This window comes from Gymnoscopelus braueri, assembly GCF_963280865.1.
Source record: "Gymnoscopelus braueri genome assembly, chromosome: 5".
Taxonomy (NCBI): Eukaryota; Metazoa; Chordata; class Actinopteri; order Myctophiformes; family Myctophidae; genus Gymnoscopelus; species Gymnoscopelus braueri.
In genome coordinates, this window is record NC_137606.1 from 51662368 (window position 1) to 51680668 (window position 18301).

General features: G+C 40.1%; 1 protein-coding gene across 1 annotated transcript; it reads left to right on the plus strand.

The window, feature by feature from the left end:
- The first annotated feature begins 3224 nt into the window (after positions 1-3224).
- Positions 3225-17918, plus strand: LOC308085294 (uncharacterized protein). Its single transcript, XM_080428373.1, has 8 exons — positions 3225-3310; positions 5923-6220; positions 8978-9115; positions 10227-10329; positions 11090-11270; positions 12586-12677; positions 13062-13352; positions 14627-17918. Exons 2-8 carry the CDS (start codon positions 5926-5928, stop codon positions 14973-14975), a joined length of 1449 nt encoding a protein of 482 aa, XP_080284499.1. The 5' UTR covers positions 3225-3310; positions 5923-5925; the 3' UTR covers positions 14976-17918.
- Positions 17919-18301: the final 383 nt, after the last annotated feature.

Sequence of the window (18301 nt, forward strand, 5' to 3'; positions counted from 1 at the left end):
TGCGCCAAAGATATTGGATCCCGGGTGCTAGTGTGGCTATAAGGAAGGTTCTGTCCAAGTGCATTGTCTGTAGGCGTCTGCACGCAACTCCAGCGCACCAGCAGATGGCAGATTTGCCTCAGGACAGAGGTTCTCCAGATCACCCTCCATTCTCTCATGTTGGAGTTGATTATTTCGGACCTTTCGAAGTGAAGCGAGGAAGGAGTATGGTGAAGAAATATGGAGTTCTCTTCACATGCTTGGCGATAAGAGCCATCCACATCGAAGTGGCACCGTCATTGGATACGGATTCCTTCATTAATGCACTTCGACGCTTCATTTCAAGACGAGGACAAGTGTTGGAATTGCGCTCAGATAATGGAACCAACTTTGTCGGAGCTGAGCGAGAACTGAGAGAAGCAATGGAAGGTTGGAATCTGGCTCGAATCAATGACACCCTACTTCAAAAAGGAATTAAGTGGACTTTCAATCCACCTACTGGATCACATCATGGAGGAGTCTGGGAAAGGCTGATAAGATCTGTGAGGAAGGTACTGAATTCCACTCTGAAAGTACAGAACCTTGATGAAGAGGGCCTTCACACAGTTCTTTGCGAAGTGGAATCTGTCATCAACAGCCGACCCATTACCAGAGCATCAACAGATCCAAATGACTTGGAGGCACTAACTCCTAACCATCTGTTGCTGCTTAAAACCAAGCCATCTTTGCCACCAGGATGCTTTCAAAAGGAGGATGTGTATGCTCGACGCAGATGGAAACAAGTACAGTATATATCCGACCTGTTCTGGAAAAGATGGATCAAGGAATACTTACCTCTACTTCAGGAACGCCAGAAGTGGTCAAGTGTCAAGCGCAACTTCATTCCTGGAGATATTGTTCTCATAGTTGATGACTCAGCACCACGCAACTCATGGCTCACTGGAAGGATCGTGCAAACCACACCAGATAGAAGAGGACTTGTTCGTCGTGTGCAGATCAAGACAAAGACCAGCTATCTGGACAGGCCTATCACCAAGCTTTGCCTTCTACAGGAAGCAGAAGATTCATGAGGACTACAGCTGACCCTTGACATTTCACACACATTACATTGACATTTCATACACAAACAATGACTTTGATTTTTTTCCCTAACTTGACTCACTGAGTGATGGACAACATCACTTTTATTAGGCTGATTTTTATTTTTTGGCCTAAAGAAGAAAGAAGACCTCGGTTTAAAAGTTTTTCTTGCTGTCTCCTACATGTATTATTGATTGTATAATTAATGTGTTCCCATAATTAGGGGCCGGAATGTAGGAGCCGTATGTGACCTTTTGCCTAGTCTAGTATTTTATTATTATTGACAGTATTATTGCATACTTGATTGACAGATTGGGCACTGCACTGTTAGTGGTGGTGGGCGTGATCACAGGAGCTGGGGCGCTGCCACGCTAATAATGACGTTCACCTGGGCATAGTATTATGGGAATCTGGATAGAGAGGGGGTGAGCGTGTGGAGCCGATAATTTCTGTTGACCGCAACAAAGTAAAGTATCATATCGCACAGTAACATCCACGTTTAGGTATAATAGTATCATGCTGGGAACTGTTGTACTTAACGTGTCTTGTGGAGAATAAATGATCAAAACGCAAGGATTGGAGTGGATCCGAATTCTTGTGCATGCGCGTCATATAAGTGTCTCTCTCCCATGTTTAGCTCCTCGCGGCCTTTTAAACAGCCGCAATAGACGCTTTTAAAAATATTAAAGGAGTTGATAGATCTAAGGGAACTGGGGAGAGCCAATCCGATGGGCCTTTATATTTAAAAGCACGTTGACCAACTTCTTTACTGATTCTGGTGGGGATGATGAATGGTGAGCTGTAGGGACAGAAATATTGTTTTAGATAGTGAGGATATTTAAAGTGTATATACGTAACAGAGTGGTTCACTACCTCAGCCTGATGGTCTGAAACTCTAATATCTCCCCCAAGCAATAGGGATATCCCTTTCGCTTAACGGTTAAGATGTTGGCTTTCCACGCGGGAGACCCGGGTTCGAATCCCGGGCGTTACATATATTTAAAAACAAATAGCAGCCAGTGAGAGTGTCTTCTAGATGTGGGTGTTAACCAGTTAAGCTATTGATTCAGACCGGTTCAAGATCTTTATTTATGCTGCTCTGTCATGATGAAAAAAGTGACACCCCACCCGCATTTGCGCGCACGCATACGGGGGACACCTCAGATCTTTGGCCTGTCTCACTGTTCGGATGTGGGAGGATTGGGGTGGCGGGGTGCCCTGTGGCTTCTGTTGGTTCCGCCGTGGGGTGACGTTGCCGTAAGTAGTATAAGTACTAAGTACTTTTACTTCTACTCATCTACATCTCAGAGTTAAATATTGTACTTTTACTCCAATACAATTATTTGAAAACTTTAGTTACTAGTTACTTTGAAGATTTTGAATATTATTACAAAAGACACATTAACCACTTCAACCCTATATAATAATACTGTACTTTGGCTATTTGAAAATAGCCGATCTACAAGCTTACAACTTTCAAGCTTTGCGACGTGTTGTGAGCTTGTAGATCTGTTATTTTCAAAAGATTTTATTGAACTTGTGAAATGGGACATTGTGAATAATGAGTACTTTTACTTTTGGTACTTTAAGTATATTTTGATGCCAATACTTTTGTACTTTTACTCAAGTAACATTTTGAACACAGGCCTTTTAAGTGTAACAAGGCCTGATACTTTTACTTAAGTAAAACATGTGAGTACTTTTTCCACCCATATTAAAAAGCCTCTACATCACAGTGATGTGATAGGAGCTGATATGGCTGCCATGTTGTATTGTAATGTACTCGTACGGTATTGAAGCTAATCTTTTCTTTTCCTCTGTAAAGCAAATAGTCTGTGGTGCTGGAAAGGCTTTGGTCACCAGAACAATGTCCTCTAATGTTTACACACGCACACGCACATGCACATGCACATGCACACGCACGCACGCACACGCACACACACACACACACACACACACACACACACACACACACACACACACACACACACACACACACACACACACACACACACACACACACACACACACACACACACGTACAACATAACCTAGCCTCCTGCACACAAGGTTAGACCTCAGCAGGTAAAGCTACGTGTTGTTAACACACACACACATGCTGTCTGTATGTTTTCATTTAAGTTGAATTCTTACACATTTCCAACATGTGGAATTCTCTGACAGCTGTCAGTCAACAAGGATTCACTTCCGATGGATTTGAGTGACACTTTTCACAAGACCAATTTGTTGGGTGAGAGCACTTTGAGATGTAATTATCCACTCAATCATCTATTATACATAAATATTTAGTTGATTGAAATCCAAGAGTTTCTTTATTTTCTTTAAAATAATGTTTAGGATGCAAATTTTAGTGTATTACACAAAATATGCGTATTTACACACACTAAAGACATGTCTTGATTATGTGACTCAAAAATATGTTTTTTGAATTTTAAGTCATATTTGATATTTGTAGGCTATAGTTATTTTTTACATTGTTGTAATATTGTATGGACTTAGTGTCAGGATTTATTTTAGAGGAAAAACAAAGTCTTCAAATTAAAGTCTTCAACGCCTGACATTACACCAATTACAATACAATTTCATAATTGTGAAATGGAACATTATGAATAAGGAGCATTTTTTACTCTGGATACTGTATAACACTGTTTCCCAAACAGTGGGTCGGGACCAATTTGTGGGTAGCAAACCCATTTTTATGGGTCGCAGGTAAAATATCCTTTAATTTTTCCATCTCTTACTTTTTGTTTTTAATCATAATAATAATAATAATAATAATACGTATTATTATTATTATTATTACCCTTATTATTATTATTATTATTATTATTATTTTCAAAATTCCTTAAATTAAATTAGGGGGGAGGGGGGGCTGAAAATAAAATGTGTGTGTGTGTGTGTGTGTGTGTGTGTGTGTGTGTGTGTAAATCATTGTTTGGGATTAGGATTACAAATTAATATTAACGATTAGATTTCGGGTGTTTAGGCTTGGAGTTATGCCTGATTTATACTTGTGTGTTGCATGCACCAAAAATAGCTGATCTATAAAGGCTTGCATGATATGCGACGCTATTTTATCGGCTTCAGGGTAATAGTTTTTTTAAAATTGCAAACCATTTAAGTAACCTGTGTGTGTGTGTGTGTGTGTGTGTGCGTGTGTGCGTGTGTGCGTGTGTGCGTGCGTGCGTGCGTGCGTGCGTGCGTGCGTGCGTGCGCGCGCGCGCAGTGGTGTAAAGTAACTAAGTACATTGAATACAAGAAGACTCACTCCAAAACCAACTCACCCCAACTCAAAAAGGAAAACTCACCCCGGAGCTAGAACACTCACCCCGGGGGGTGGGTAAACTCACCCCAGGACCTGAGAAAACTCACTCCGGAACACTCACCCCGGGGGTAGGAAAACTCACCCCGGGGGTAGGAAAACTCACCCCAGAAAAACTCAATGGTGTAAAGTAGCCTACAGTGAGTTTTTGTTTTGTGGGTGGGTTTAACTTTTCCCCTCTACACCAAGTCTGTATGTTTAAAAAAGGCACATCTACCGGCTTGTGAGCTTTCCTTTTTCACAGAATGCTTTCACCTTCACTGGAGTTTTTCTTCATTTTTCTTTGTTAAGTTAGTATTTGTTTGCATTATAAACACATTGATTATAAACACATTGGAATGTTCACTTTTCTGATGAAGTCTACCTTGTATTTAAAGCACTTTAATTAGCTAAATGTAATTGAACAACATAATTTGACATTGGAATGTTCACTTTTCTGATGAAATCTACCTTGTATTTAAAGCACTTTAATTAGCTAAATATAATTGAACAACATAATTTGGTAATTCTACTATACCTTCAAAGAAAGAATTTTTCTTTTTTCTTTTTTTTAAAACCATTTTTCACCATCACATTATGAAAGCATTCTGTGAAAATGGAAAGCTCACAAAGTTAAAAACCATTGGGGTGAGTTTTCCACAAAGTTAAAAACCATTGGGGTGAGTTTTCCGGAGTGAGTTTTCTCAGGTCCTGGGGTGAGTTTTCCTACCCCCGAAAATCTTGGGGGTGAGTTTTCCTACCCTGTGGGGTGAGTTTTCCGGAGTGAGTTTTCCTAGCAATGGGGTGAGTTGGTTTTGGAGTGAGTCTTCTTGATACCAGTACATTTACTCAAGTACTCTACTTAAGTACAATGTTGAGGTATTTTTACTTTACTGGAGTATTTCCAGTTTTCAGTACTTTTACTTCTACTCTTGTACATCTCAGAGGCAAATATTGTACTTTTACTACACACCAATTATTTGAAAACTTCAGTTACTTTTTACTTTGCCGATATAAACTATTATATTACAAAACATACATTAACCATTTTAGTCCTATTTTATTTGAAAATAGCAGATCTACAAGCTCACAATGCGTTGTGAGCTTGTAGATCTGCTATTTTTAAACTATTAGAACTTTTACTTTAGGTACTTTAAGTATATTTTCATGCCAATACTTTTGTACTTTTACGCAAGTAACATTTTGAACTCAGGCCATTTGTAACAGAGTATTTTTATATTGTGGTATTGCTACTGTTACTTGTGACACACACACACACACACACACACACACACACACACACACACACACACACACACACACACACACACACACACACACACATATTCTTTCTTTATCTCTCTCTCACAAACTGTCTCACTTTCTCTCTGTATGTCTGTCTAAGCTGTCTCTCTCTCTGTGTGTGTGTGTGTGTGTGTGTGTGTGTGTGTGTGTGTGTGTGTGTGTGTGTGTGTGTGCCTGCCTGCCTGCCTACGTGCGTGCATGCCTGCCTGCCTGCGTGCGTGCGTGTGCATCAACAGGATATGTCGTGTTCTTGTTGCTGTGTGCCAGGTTCCTCTTGGCTGTGTTCCAGCGCCGGCGGCGAGGACAATAAATGTCTGGTGAAGAATAAGTTCTCCTCCAGAACAAGAACAACTACACTAGAACCACAGCCTGGACCACCTGATCATCTACCACCACGAGCAGAAGGAGATCCCCAGGAGGAGAACCTACAGAACCAGCAGGAGAACAACATGGACATAGAGGTTCTGAGGGAACAGTACCGCTGGACCAGAGACCAGCAGAGAACCGAGACCAGAGTGCTGCTGTTTAGACAAGGTGAAGGATTCATAGAGAAGTTCTCTATAGGATCAGGGTTCCTTGAGGAGAGGGTTTTAATGCTAAATATAAGGTGCTTACCCCGGTTGCCTCTAATGTTAACTAGCGGTCTAGAGCCTTTGTGCAATGTATTAGTCCGCATTTTTCATCAGATAAGTGTTTTAGTCCCGTCAGTGGCCGAATGCCATTTTCCCTTGTGTTTACATTGAGTGTAATTCTGGCTTTCACCGGATGCGCCCCGCTACTACTGCCCATTGGGAACTTTCCGACAGAATCGTCCACAGACGGGATTAAAACACTTATTTCTTTAAGATTACGGGCTAATACATTGCACAAAGACTCTGGACCGCTAGTTAACATTTGGGGCAACCGGGTAAGCACCTTTATATATGTTTTGTGTACATATACGGAGAAGTACGGGCTTTACTGGTGAAAGTGCAAGGCGCAATGGTGGGATGGTCGCTAAGACTCTCGTAGATATAAAAAGGTAAAACTCGATACAAATGTATCTACGTCTTGATCCAAGGCTACTAGGTTCCTTGAGGAGAGGGTTCTAATTCTAAATGGATCCTTACAAGGTCTGTAACTCTTGACAAGTGTTACAAATGTAACCAAATGGACCCGTACGGGTCCATTTGGTTACATTTGTAACACTGTCAAGAGTTTTAGAAATTAAAAAAAGTTTGAGAACTGCTCTAAAACCTTAATGCTCTGCCAGGAACAGTGGATTTCCCCATAGACTGAACTGTAGGTTAATAATAAAGCAATAACAGCCTATAATTTTAACACAAGACGATCGTTGTTGAAAGGCTTATTTATTGTCCATGGTGGGGATTAATTCTCAATTTCTCTCAGAACTCCACCTGTTTGTGTAAAATCCACTTTTTGGGGGCAGAAAATACAAATAAAAATGTCCAATCAAAAATATATATTTAATCATAATTATTGTAACCATTATAAAAACAATAATAGCCTATACATTTTTGCTACTCAGCCAAACAAAAGACTGTTATTTTAAGGTTTGTTGAAAGCCTATTTATTGTCCGTGGTGGGAATTAATTCTCAATTTCTCTCAGAACTCCGCCTGTTTGTGTAAAATCCACATTTTAATAATAATCATGCGAGTCTAAACAAGACGGATAATATGTGATTTAATGTTTACTGCGTCATGATACGACGCTCTGCGTCGCTCGCTGAAAAGAGCAGAACTAGAAGCTCACGTTGTTTATAGCTTTATTGTTTTAAAGTTGGTTTATATTTTTTAAAGCAGGTGTTTGGATTTTTTTATTTGTAACTTCCTGGTGGCGCGCTACTGGTGGGAGGAATACCAAAACGCTCGCCCCAAAACACAGTCGCCCCGGGGGAAATCCGGCGGTATTCACCTGGTATTCACAAATGTAACCTCAGTACAATTATGCCTAAAACCTAACCTTATTCCTAAACTTAACCTCAGTAAACTATGTCTAAACTTAACCTTATTCCTAATCTTATTTCTAACCTTGTCCTCAGTAAAACAAATACAAGAACACAAGAACCACTGGTCCGTGGGGAAAAAAATGGGGGTGAGCGTGTTCTGGGACGAGGCTTCCGTTTACCCATGTGGGAGGTGCGTTAAACACGCACACTCACTCTGAACTGGAATTCAGTGGTTGTGGACAAAGAAGCCTTTGTGTGTAAAGTCGATTTTATTTTTAATATCAGTAAGTTCATTGCTGAATTTTAATTTCGAGTAATTTACCTCCAAACATTTAATAAACAAATATTTAAAAAGAAATCTGAAATGTTCCTAACTGAAAATAGCTACAAGCGTGTAGAGTAGAAGATGAAGATGATGATGATGGTGATGATTATTATCATTATTATTATTATTTCAAAACATTTCAAAACAAATTCCAAACAAATTCACAATGTTTCATGAATTTAAAACAATTCCCTGCATAAATAAATGAATAAAGAAATCAAAGAAATTCCTTAAATTAGGGAGGCAAAAAAATGAAAATAACAGATCTACAAGCTTACAAAGCTCCTGGCATATGGGCCTCAGGGCTCGGCAAGGCTTACTTTACAGGCTTACAACGCAACGCATCGCGAGGCGTTGTAAGCTTGTAGATCATATATTTTAAATACTTTTTCATAAGTTCCTGGATTAAACATACACACATAAACACTACACCAGAGCTACTCAACTTAAGATGGCTCAGTAGGGGCCACTCAGCAAAATACCAAAAGTCCAAGGGCCGCAAGCTAAAAATGTCGGTCCTATTTTGGATTTTTCGATTTTGTAACACACTACACATTGTTATTGTTATAAGAAAATGTACTTTTTGACATCATATTCTTTTCAAAATGTATAAACTTTTCAAATGTATTAAATATATAGAAAATAGCAGATAGTACAAGCTCACAATGCGTCGCATCGGCTTGTAGATCGGCTATTGTCAAATTGCCAAAGTTTAATAGGGCTGTAGTGGTTAATGTATGTTTTGTAACAATAATCACAATCTTAACTAGTAACTAAAGTTTTCGAATAATTGTAGTGGAGTAAAAGTACAATATTTGCCTCTGAGATGTAGTGGAGTAGAAGTAAAAGTACTGAACATTGGAAATACTCCAGTAAAGTAAAAATACCTCAAAATTGTACTTAAGTACAGTACTTGAGTAAATGTACTTATTTACTTTACACCACTGATGATATACAGTGTGTATATATATATATATATATATATATTCTAAATGTTGTATTGTTTATCGTGTCAGTGTCTCAGGAGTTGTGTGAGGCGGCCAACATCATCCCTGTATCCCAGGGTTTACCGTTACCATCGGAACCCCCTGCTGCCAGCCCCACCCCCTGTGGCACCACCCCGTTGACCTCTGACCCCTGGCACACTCATCTAGGTACATCTATGCATTACTTGTTCAAATAATGAAAAAGTTTAGATTTTTGGGCGGTGTGGCCGCCCCTATAAGTGGGGTTGGGACACCTCATTAGTATTAGTTTCCTGCACTGTGATTGGCCCACTTTCCTGTACTGTGATTGGCTGACTCTATTGGCTGACTCTATTCAGCACTGTGATTGGCTAGCGAGACACATGATGACATTAATAACCTATAAATACTATTATGCACTTCCAAAAATAATTTTTTTTCTCTCTTACATGAGGCTTTGTACCTGTTTCGTCCATACATGGGCAGGGGCCATTTGTCCTCCGGCCCCAGCCAAAAAAAAGTTCGTGACGTCCCCTTTCGTCACGAACTATTCATGACATCATGAACTTCAGTTATAAAGTGGTTTGTAGGTGTGTTACATACTAGGACTTCATTCTGGGTCTGGCAGAACCAGGTCTCCTGGTCTTGTTTTTGGAAGTGAGCTTCCATCACTATGATGACCACTGTGATGACCACACCGCCCACTTCACACTGGGTGTGATTTTTTTCTATATAAAGAATATTTATGTATCAATGTACTTAAAGGGATAGTTCACCCAAAAAGTCACCCCACGGAGACTTGAATTCCTGGACATTTTTTAGTTTTTGTCACATTCCTAAGTCAATAATTTGATGACCAGCGGACTGTTAGGCAGCGCTTACGGTAGGAGAGACAAAGAAGACTCTTTGTGTCTCCTACTGGAACCGCTGCCGGTCATCAAATTATTGGCTTAGGAATGTGACAAAAAAAAAAAAAGCCATGAATAATCTATTCACCTAGGCTGTGTGTTTTCCACTTCCTGTCAATTTGATCCAATGAAATCCAATGAAACTGGTCAGATGACCAATGAAATCGACAGGAAGTGGAAAACACACAGCCTAGGAAACCGTGAATAGGAAAAAAGGTCATTTTGGGGTGAACTATCCCTTTAAGTTCCTTGCTAAAAATAGCCAATACAAGCTCACAACGTGCTATTTTCACTATTTATGCCATGTTTAAAAATGTGTGTGAGAAACCTTTCACCAATAATCGATTTAAATGGATTAGTTGGATTAACTTTTGCACCGCTACATCCTATAGGCCTGCACCGACGAGCCTGCCTCCAAGCTGGAGGAGGTGTTTCGCTCAAACCTGCTCCCCCTGCAACTGGTACCAGCTTCACCAGTTCCTCCACATGCTCCTGGTTAGTTGGCTGTCTGTCTCTCCTGCACTGTCTCCCTCTCCCTACTGTGTGTGTCTCTCTCCTATACTGTACACGGTCTCCCTCTCAGCTGTCCTACTGTCTGTCTCTCCTACACTGTCTCCCTCCCTCTCAGCTGTCCTACTGTCTGTCTCTCCTACACTGTCTCCCTCCCTCTCAGCTGTCCTACTGTCTGTCTCTCTCCTACACTGTCTGTCTCTCAGCTGTCCTATTATCTGTCTCTCCGGGGCACTTTGGGGCTCTCCCCAGGCTGGCAGAGGGAGAGTAGCGCCCAGGATTACATGCTTAGGCAATTGGCACTGGGTGAAAAAGTGGGTTACAAAATTGTGGGATAAAAAAAAAAAGACATCAGAAGTCTAGTAGAATAACTTCACCAGCTGCCACTGGTGACTGTCATGTTCGAACATAATAAGACCTCATTTATAGTCTGTCTGTCTTCTCAGTGAAGGCAAAACTGTCAAAGTCTTTGCCCTCTGACTGTGTGGAGCAGTGGTGGAAAAAGTACTAACATTTTCTACTTAAGTTAAAGTATCAATACTGCAATGTAGAAATACTCTGTTAGAAGTAAAAGGCCCGCGTTCAAAATGTTAACTTGAATAAAAGTACAAACGTATTGGCATCAAAATATACTTTAAAGTTAACCAGCGTAAAAAGTCCCAACAAACAACATGTTGCTGCTTGTACTTTGTATAAGTTAGTGACAAATAAAACCTTTGTTGCTTCTATGTGTGTTGTCCTACAGGCTGGCCTCCTCTCTCTCAGACACTACCAGCTCCTGCCAGCAGGGGGCCAGAGTCAGACGCTCCTCCGTTGACTCCACAACATCCAGGAGGACCTTCATCGTCTCCTCCTCAGATGTTTCTGCTGGACGCTCACTGCACAGCGGCACCGGAGATTACATCTGCAACTGCAACGCCTCCAAGGTGATGTCATCTGATTTTATTACACCAGCTGGTTCTAAAACTCATTTAAAGGGCTAGTTCACTCCCACAATGACTTTTTTTTCCTATCAATATAGTCACCCCATGGAGACTTGAATTCATGGGTATTTTTTAGTTTTCGTCGCATTCCTAAGCCAATAATTTGATGACCGGCAGCGGTTCCGTTAGGAGACACAAAAGGGTCTCCTTTATGTCTCCTAACGGAACCGCTGCGGTGAACTATCCCTTTAATTTTAAGAACCTCCATAACTCTGAGTGTGCAAATGGAATGGACCCTTAGGGGGTCCATTTGGTTCCATTCGTAAACATTCATAGTGATGGACCTGTAAGGGTCCATTTGGTTCCATTTGTACACTCTTAGAGTTACAGACCTGTAAGGGTCCATTTGATTCCATTTGAACACTCTCAGAGTTACAGACCTGTAAGGGTTCATTTGGTTCCATTTGAACACTCTCAGAGTTACGGACCTGTAAGGGTTCATTTGGTTCCATTTGTACACTCTCATAGTTACGGACCTGTAAGGGTCCATTTGGTTCCATTTGTACACTCTCAGAGTTATAGACCTGTACGGGTCTATTTGGTTCCATTTGTACGCTGAGAGTGACCTGTAAGGGTCCATTTGGTTCCATTTGTACACACTTGGAGTTATAGACCTGTAAGGGTCCATTTGGTTCCATTTGTACACTCTCTGAGTTACAGACCTGTAAGGGTCCATTTGGTTCCATTTGTACACTCTCTGAGTTACAGACCTGTAAGGGTCCATTTGGTTCCATTTGTACACTCTCTGAGTTACAGACCTGTAAGGGTCCATATGGTTCCATTTGTACACTCTCAGCCAAAGAAATCTTAAAATGACACAGATGCGTTCCCGGCCTTAATTGTTAAGTCCCCTCACATCTATATACAAATTATATCCTGCACATTAATTACTGTACATCCTGCACATTAATTACATCCTGCACATTAATTACATCCTGCACATAATTCAAACTGGGGAGGTGGGTTATTGCTCTGAGTCTAATGATCATTACATCCTGATCACTGCACATACTCCTGCGGGCTGGGGGCGGGGAGTGTTGGGCGGGGGGAAGTAGGACAAGAGGGGCGATGTCCTCCCGGTGGAGGCTCCTCACTGGCAGGTGAGTCGGTAGGATACAACAGCAGTGACAACACAGATATGTGTGTGGGGAGGAATTAATTGGCATCATGACTGTTCACAGCCTAAATAACTTAAATTAAACAAGCATCTGTGCTATTCTGCAATGTTTTCTAAAAGCCGTGACTTGACCTTTTTTAGGCAGAAGAGCCAAGCGATGGGTCTCCTCAAGGTTCCCTGGAAGGTCCCAGAGAACCTGCTGCAGCGCTCCACCATTCCACACACCTCTCAAGGTTAGCGTAGTATATTTTATTATTTCAGTTTAGTTTTGAAGTTGAAGTTTTTAAAATTGTATTTGCTAGTTTATTTATTTTTAAAAAGTTTTTGAAAAGGCTTGGTTTAATTTTTTTAATAAGTTTTAGTTTTTTATGGTATGGGGTATTTGTCAAGGTTGAGATTCAAAATGGTATTTAAAAAATGTATGTAATACATCTGTAAAACATACATTGTATTCACAGTTAAAACTGACACAAATGGCCGATATATTTCATATACATGCAAATCACTAGACTCATTAGATTTAACTGTTTCATTACTTAGTTTAATAACATTGTCACCTCTCTAACAGTTAGTTTGAGTCAACTATAATGACCTTGTCACCTCTCTGGTGGTTCCAGAGAGTCACCAGAAGGTTCCCTCACAGGTTCTCCACGACGACCACAACAACCTTCCACTTTCCCACGCTACGCCTCCAGAGAAGAGGAGGAGCTGGAGGAGATGGACAGCTCTGTGAACGCGTCCAGGGACGGTTCCACGGCCGGTTCTCCCGGAGGTTCTAAAGACGCCTCTGGTGAAGGTTCCGCCAGCAGCTCTGACGAGGGCTCCACCCCCACGCCGCGGTCCGTCTGCAACTCTGCGTCGGAGGGGACGGAAAGCCACGGCGAGCAGGGGGACGACTCATTGGACAGGCAGGGTTCACACACACATTTTTTTTTTACCAAAGAATTGTCAAAGTAGGCTACATCACTGTTAACCAGTGGTGTGTTCTAGGTTTTTTTCGAAGGGCATATGATAGTTATTCCCTGCACGACGCATAAAGGCCATACGCTCGCGCATGGTCGATGGATGAAATGGTTAGTAGACGATATACGTTTTTTTTCCCAACATTTTCTGCACGGCATGCTACGTATATAGCGTAACACGGTAGAACACACCACTGCTGTTAACCCATTTAGACCTGAGTTCGATTCTAAAAACGCCTTCTAAAGTTTTGGGAAAAACGTGATGAAATGATTTTAGATTTTTTTTAATCATGTTGCTATATATCGTGGAAACCTTGTACGTCCAAAACTGTTATTTTGTTTAAAAAAATAAATAAATAGCAGATCTACAAGCACGTGCTTGTAGATCTGCTATTTTCACTACTTTTGTGCGACACTCTTGTGTGACGAAGTACTGTAGGGCTTTAATTTATGAAAAAACATACACATTTGAAACTTGCAGATACAAGTTTTCTGCCAGACAGTGACGATATATAGTAACAACTAAAATGACACGGATGTTTTCCCGGATTGAAAGGTATAACATCGTATAGGCTTTCCAGTTCTAAATACTCGAGCGAGGGCGTCACCTGACAAAAAGAACAGACAAAAAGAACAGATCTACAAGCTAACAATCCATCACGGTTCTCTGTGACGTCCGGTATACATAAGGCCACACTCATGCAGTGCAGCACTACATTTGATCATGTTTTTTGATTGGTTGAATACTTCATTAACACGATTATTAACAGTACAGGTAGTACATTCAAAGGATATGCTAAAAGGATATCCGTAGTAAACAATAAACAATAAATACAATACAAAACATATTGGAATAAAGCTCAGTTGAATCATATCGGGTATATTTACAGAGAAAGGAGGGGCGGGGCTCAGAGGATTCTACTGTCAAAGTGTTCAAGGAGTTAAACTATGTTTACTTGTATTTTTAAAGGACAGGAATACTTTTAGGTTAGTTTTGAGTTTGGGTACGGAGTTGAGAACCTATGTCTTTTGGTAGGTCATTCCACAATTTGGTGGCAGCATAGTAGAATGCATTTTAATATATTATAGTTAGATACAAAATCCATAGCCCGAGAACAACGCACAGCGGCAAACCTTTTCCAAAACAGTTCCACAAACCTTTTCCAGGCCTGCATGGAAAACAGTTTTACTAATTATTATTATTTTATTTTTTTTTCCAGGAATGTCCTGACCGTGGGAACACTGGACAGGGACAACAACAACACGGTCGCCGTGGAGGCGGTGCCAGACAACAACCACAGCCAATGGAACGGCGGCAGCGGGAGCTCATCGGCGTCTCGGGGTTCCAGGAAGCTGTCGGCCCCCTCGCTCATCCGCCAGTCCAGTCTGGGGGGCTGCCAGCCCCCTCGGACCCCCTCGCTCGCCCGACAGTCCAGTCTGGGGGGCTGCCAGCCCCCTCGGACCCCCTCGGCCCCTAGCCTACACCAACACTACTACCCTTTCCCCAACAGGAAGACGCCCAGGAAGTCTGAGGCTGCCATGAAACTGGGAATGTACTCCTCATTCTAAAGGCCCCGATTAGACGACAACGTCAAAATGAAATATCAGATGCACCGTCAGTGGTTCTCAACCTGTGGGTCGCCACATGATTTTGAGGGGGTCCCCAGATGACAGTGAAAAATGAAAAAAAATTGTACAAAAAAAATGAAAAAAGACCAGAAAGAGGTAAACATTGTGAACATATCTGATCTACAAGCTCTCGTTGCGTTGCGAGCCGTTGTGAGCTTGTAGATCAGCTTGTAGATCTTGTAGATCAGTGAGCTTGTAGATCAGTTCAAATATGATTATGTTGGGGGGTCCCCAGTTCAAATATGATTATGTTGGGGGGGGTTCCCAGTTCAAATATGATTATGTTGGGGGGGTTCCCAGTTCAAATATGATTATTTTGGGGGGTCCTACCGGAGACATTACCATCTTTCCCCCCGGTCATCAAATTATTGGCTCAGGAGTGCGACAAAAACAAATAAATCTCCATGAATTGAAGGCGTCATGGGGTGTGTAATTGATAGAAAATAAGTCCTGTTTTGGGTTGTGGTAAATGGTCAAAGTTTATCCAACGAAAACACTATCATCTCCTGAGTATTAAAATGATGAACAAAGCTCCAGTTGCAGAAGTGGGTTTATAACAATGTGTTTATTGTCATAGAGGCAAAACCATTCAAGGGTCAAAATAAGAATAGCGCAAATTACATCACAGCAATCACATCTTTTATACAGAACAGTAGGGTATACCTCTGTTTCTTTAACAATGGACTTAGACACGCCTTTACTTTCTCAACAGCCAATAACTTTGTCAGGTAAACTGCATCTGACTCCACCTCTCACATCAGCGGGTTTTTTCAAAGAAATGAATTAGCACAAAACTTTAAAACAATATCCTTACAACAGTTACTTTGCAAAGGTATGACTTTAAAAATAGAAACTCATTATTCATCATTACTCCACAATTCAGGTACGTCAAGAAATGTCCAAACAACATAAAAATATGTTATGTTAACCCAGAATAATAAAATAAAACAGAATTAAAATGATTACACTTAAAATAGACTTTATGCATGATATCCAATTAAAATCCAATTTTCATGACTATTTATCATAAAAGTTTTATTCACCTAATTCCTATAAATACTTTTTGAAGGGTAAACCAAATGATATTATTTAATATTTAGAAGTCATGTTTCTTCATCCAGTTAAACATTTGACCATTCTCTGTAACTCTAAACTAAATGAGTGATCATATTTAACTATTAAATAGATACTATTATAAGATACTATTATATTTCCACCTAAAGTCTTATTTACCTATTTTACAGTTTTTTTAAAGGATCTTACATTTTACTATTTCTCATCCTAAGTCTACTTTAGAAATAGTTGCAACCTAATAATTAGACTCATTTACATTAGCCAATTTTCATTAGCTAAATGCTTAAGCCTGGTGACCTTTGGTTTTTCACAGTCAGGGAAAATTACTGCAACTCAACTCTATTTTATCTTACTTATCTTATCTATTTCCTTACAAACTTGCTTTTTGGCTTCCAGCAACTGTCTTGCTTGCCTGGGGAATCAGTAAAAGAGAGGAACTCATGATTTGTGCTATTTACATTGGTGACCACCCTCTGTTCTCCTTATCAAAGTAGTTCAGTCTTTGGAGCTTCATCAGGTGATGTACTCATCACACCTTTCAATGTAAATGTGAGAACTGATTAGTCTTTTGTTAGGCAAATTCAGTCACTTTTTGCTGGCACAGTGGACTTTGAGTGAGACATCAATTTCCAACCTAGTTGCTTATTATTAAACCAATGTGTTATAACAAAATAACCTGGTAGTAATATTCTCATGTGTAATAACTACTTTTAGTCCTGGATATACCACAGGGTGAACTATCCCTTTGATTAACCACTTTCAACCTGGTGACATTATGAAAAAACATTTAAAAAAAAATAGATTACAAGCTCGGAACATGTTGCGATGCGTCACTTTGTGAGCTTGTAAAGTGACATTTTGAGCTTATAAAGCAACAATTTTCTGTATTTTTAAAGTAGGGCTTAAGTGGTCGCCTCTCTTGCCCCCCGTTTTTCTTAAAGGAGCATGCATGCATGCATGCATTGGGAAAAAAAGAAGAAAGACATGGATTATATTTCCATTCCAACAACATGGTTTCAGTGAAAACATTGCACCTGATTACAGCTGTCATTGCCAATGAATACTGTATATAATACCAACACTTTAACAATACAGTTTCTCACTGCTCTGCTTCAAAAACATTTATTCTTCTAATCTTAACAAAACTATACTTTTACCTGGATTGTTGAAATGCAATATGTATGTTAATGTTGCGGTATGTATATAACGGATGTTCATATTGCGATGACTATAGTGTTTTGAATGTCGTGCAGCCCTAATAGTGTACATATGTACCCATTAAGTCAGTGGGTTTCAACCCTTTTCATATCAAGGTCCATTATTTATTAGGTATTTGAGCCACAGAACCACCGTTTGATGAGATTCAGACTCTCAGACCCGCAAGACTTGAAAATATTGTTGTATTATGCTGTATTGATGTGGTACCATATTGATGTGGTACCATCAAAATAACAATCATTCTACATTCTCTAATTGTGTAGACTTCTTGTAAATTAAGTAATGCAGATGTTAAACAATAATTTAACTCTTGAGAGAGCGTAAAATGAAACCAAATGGACCCTGTTTCATGTTACACTCTCAAGAGTTAAAGATCTACTGTATAAGGGTCCATTTGGTTACCAACTCTCCATCATTTAGCTGGGGACCACCTGGAACCCCCTCAAGGACCACTGGTTGAGAAGCACTGCATCAAGTGATCACACGTATTCAAACGTTATTAAAGTGAATGTAGAGTGTAGTTTCTCTGCTTGATCAAGCTTGAGCGCTTTGTTTGTTTTGTGGACATTTTGATTTGTGAAACATTAGAAGAGAAATAAATCAATGCATGTATATAGATAAACCTGTGAAGGTGGTTTCTTTAGAGGGTCTCAGAGAAATGCATCAAGTTTGATGAATATTAGTGAAAGAAGAATTGAATTGAAAACATAGTTCCTGAAGAAACAATTTGGAGGTATTTTTTACTTTACTGGAGTATTACCAATTTTCAGTACTTTTCTTTTACTCCATCTCAGAGGCAAATAATTTTACTTTTACTCCACTACAATTATTTGAAAACTTAAGTTACTAGTTACTTTGCAGATTTTGATTATTATTACAAAACATACATTAACCACTATATACATATAGTAGCTCAAACATGAGAAAAGATGCTACGCGGCGACACCCTGTGGCCACATAACGGCATGACAACA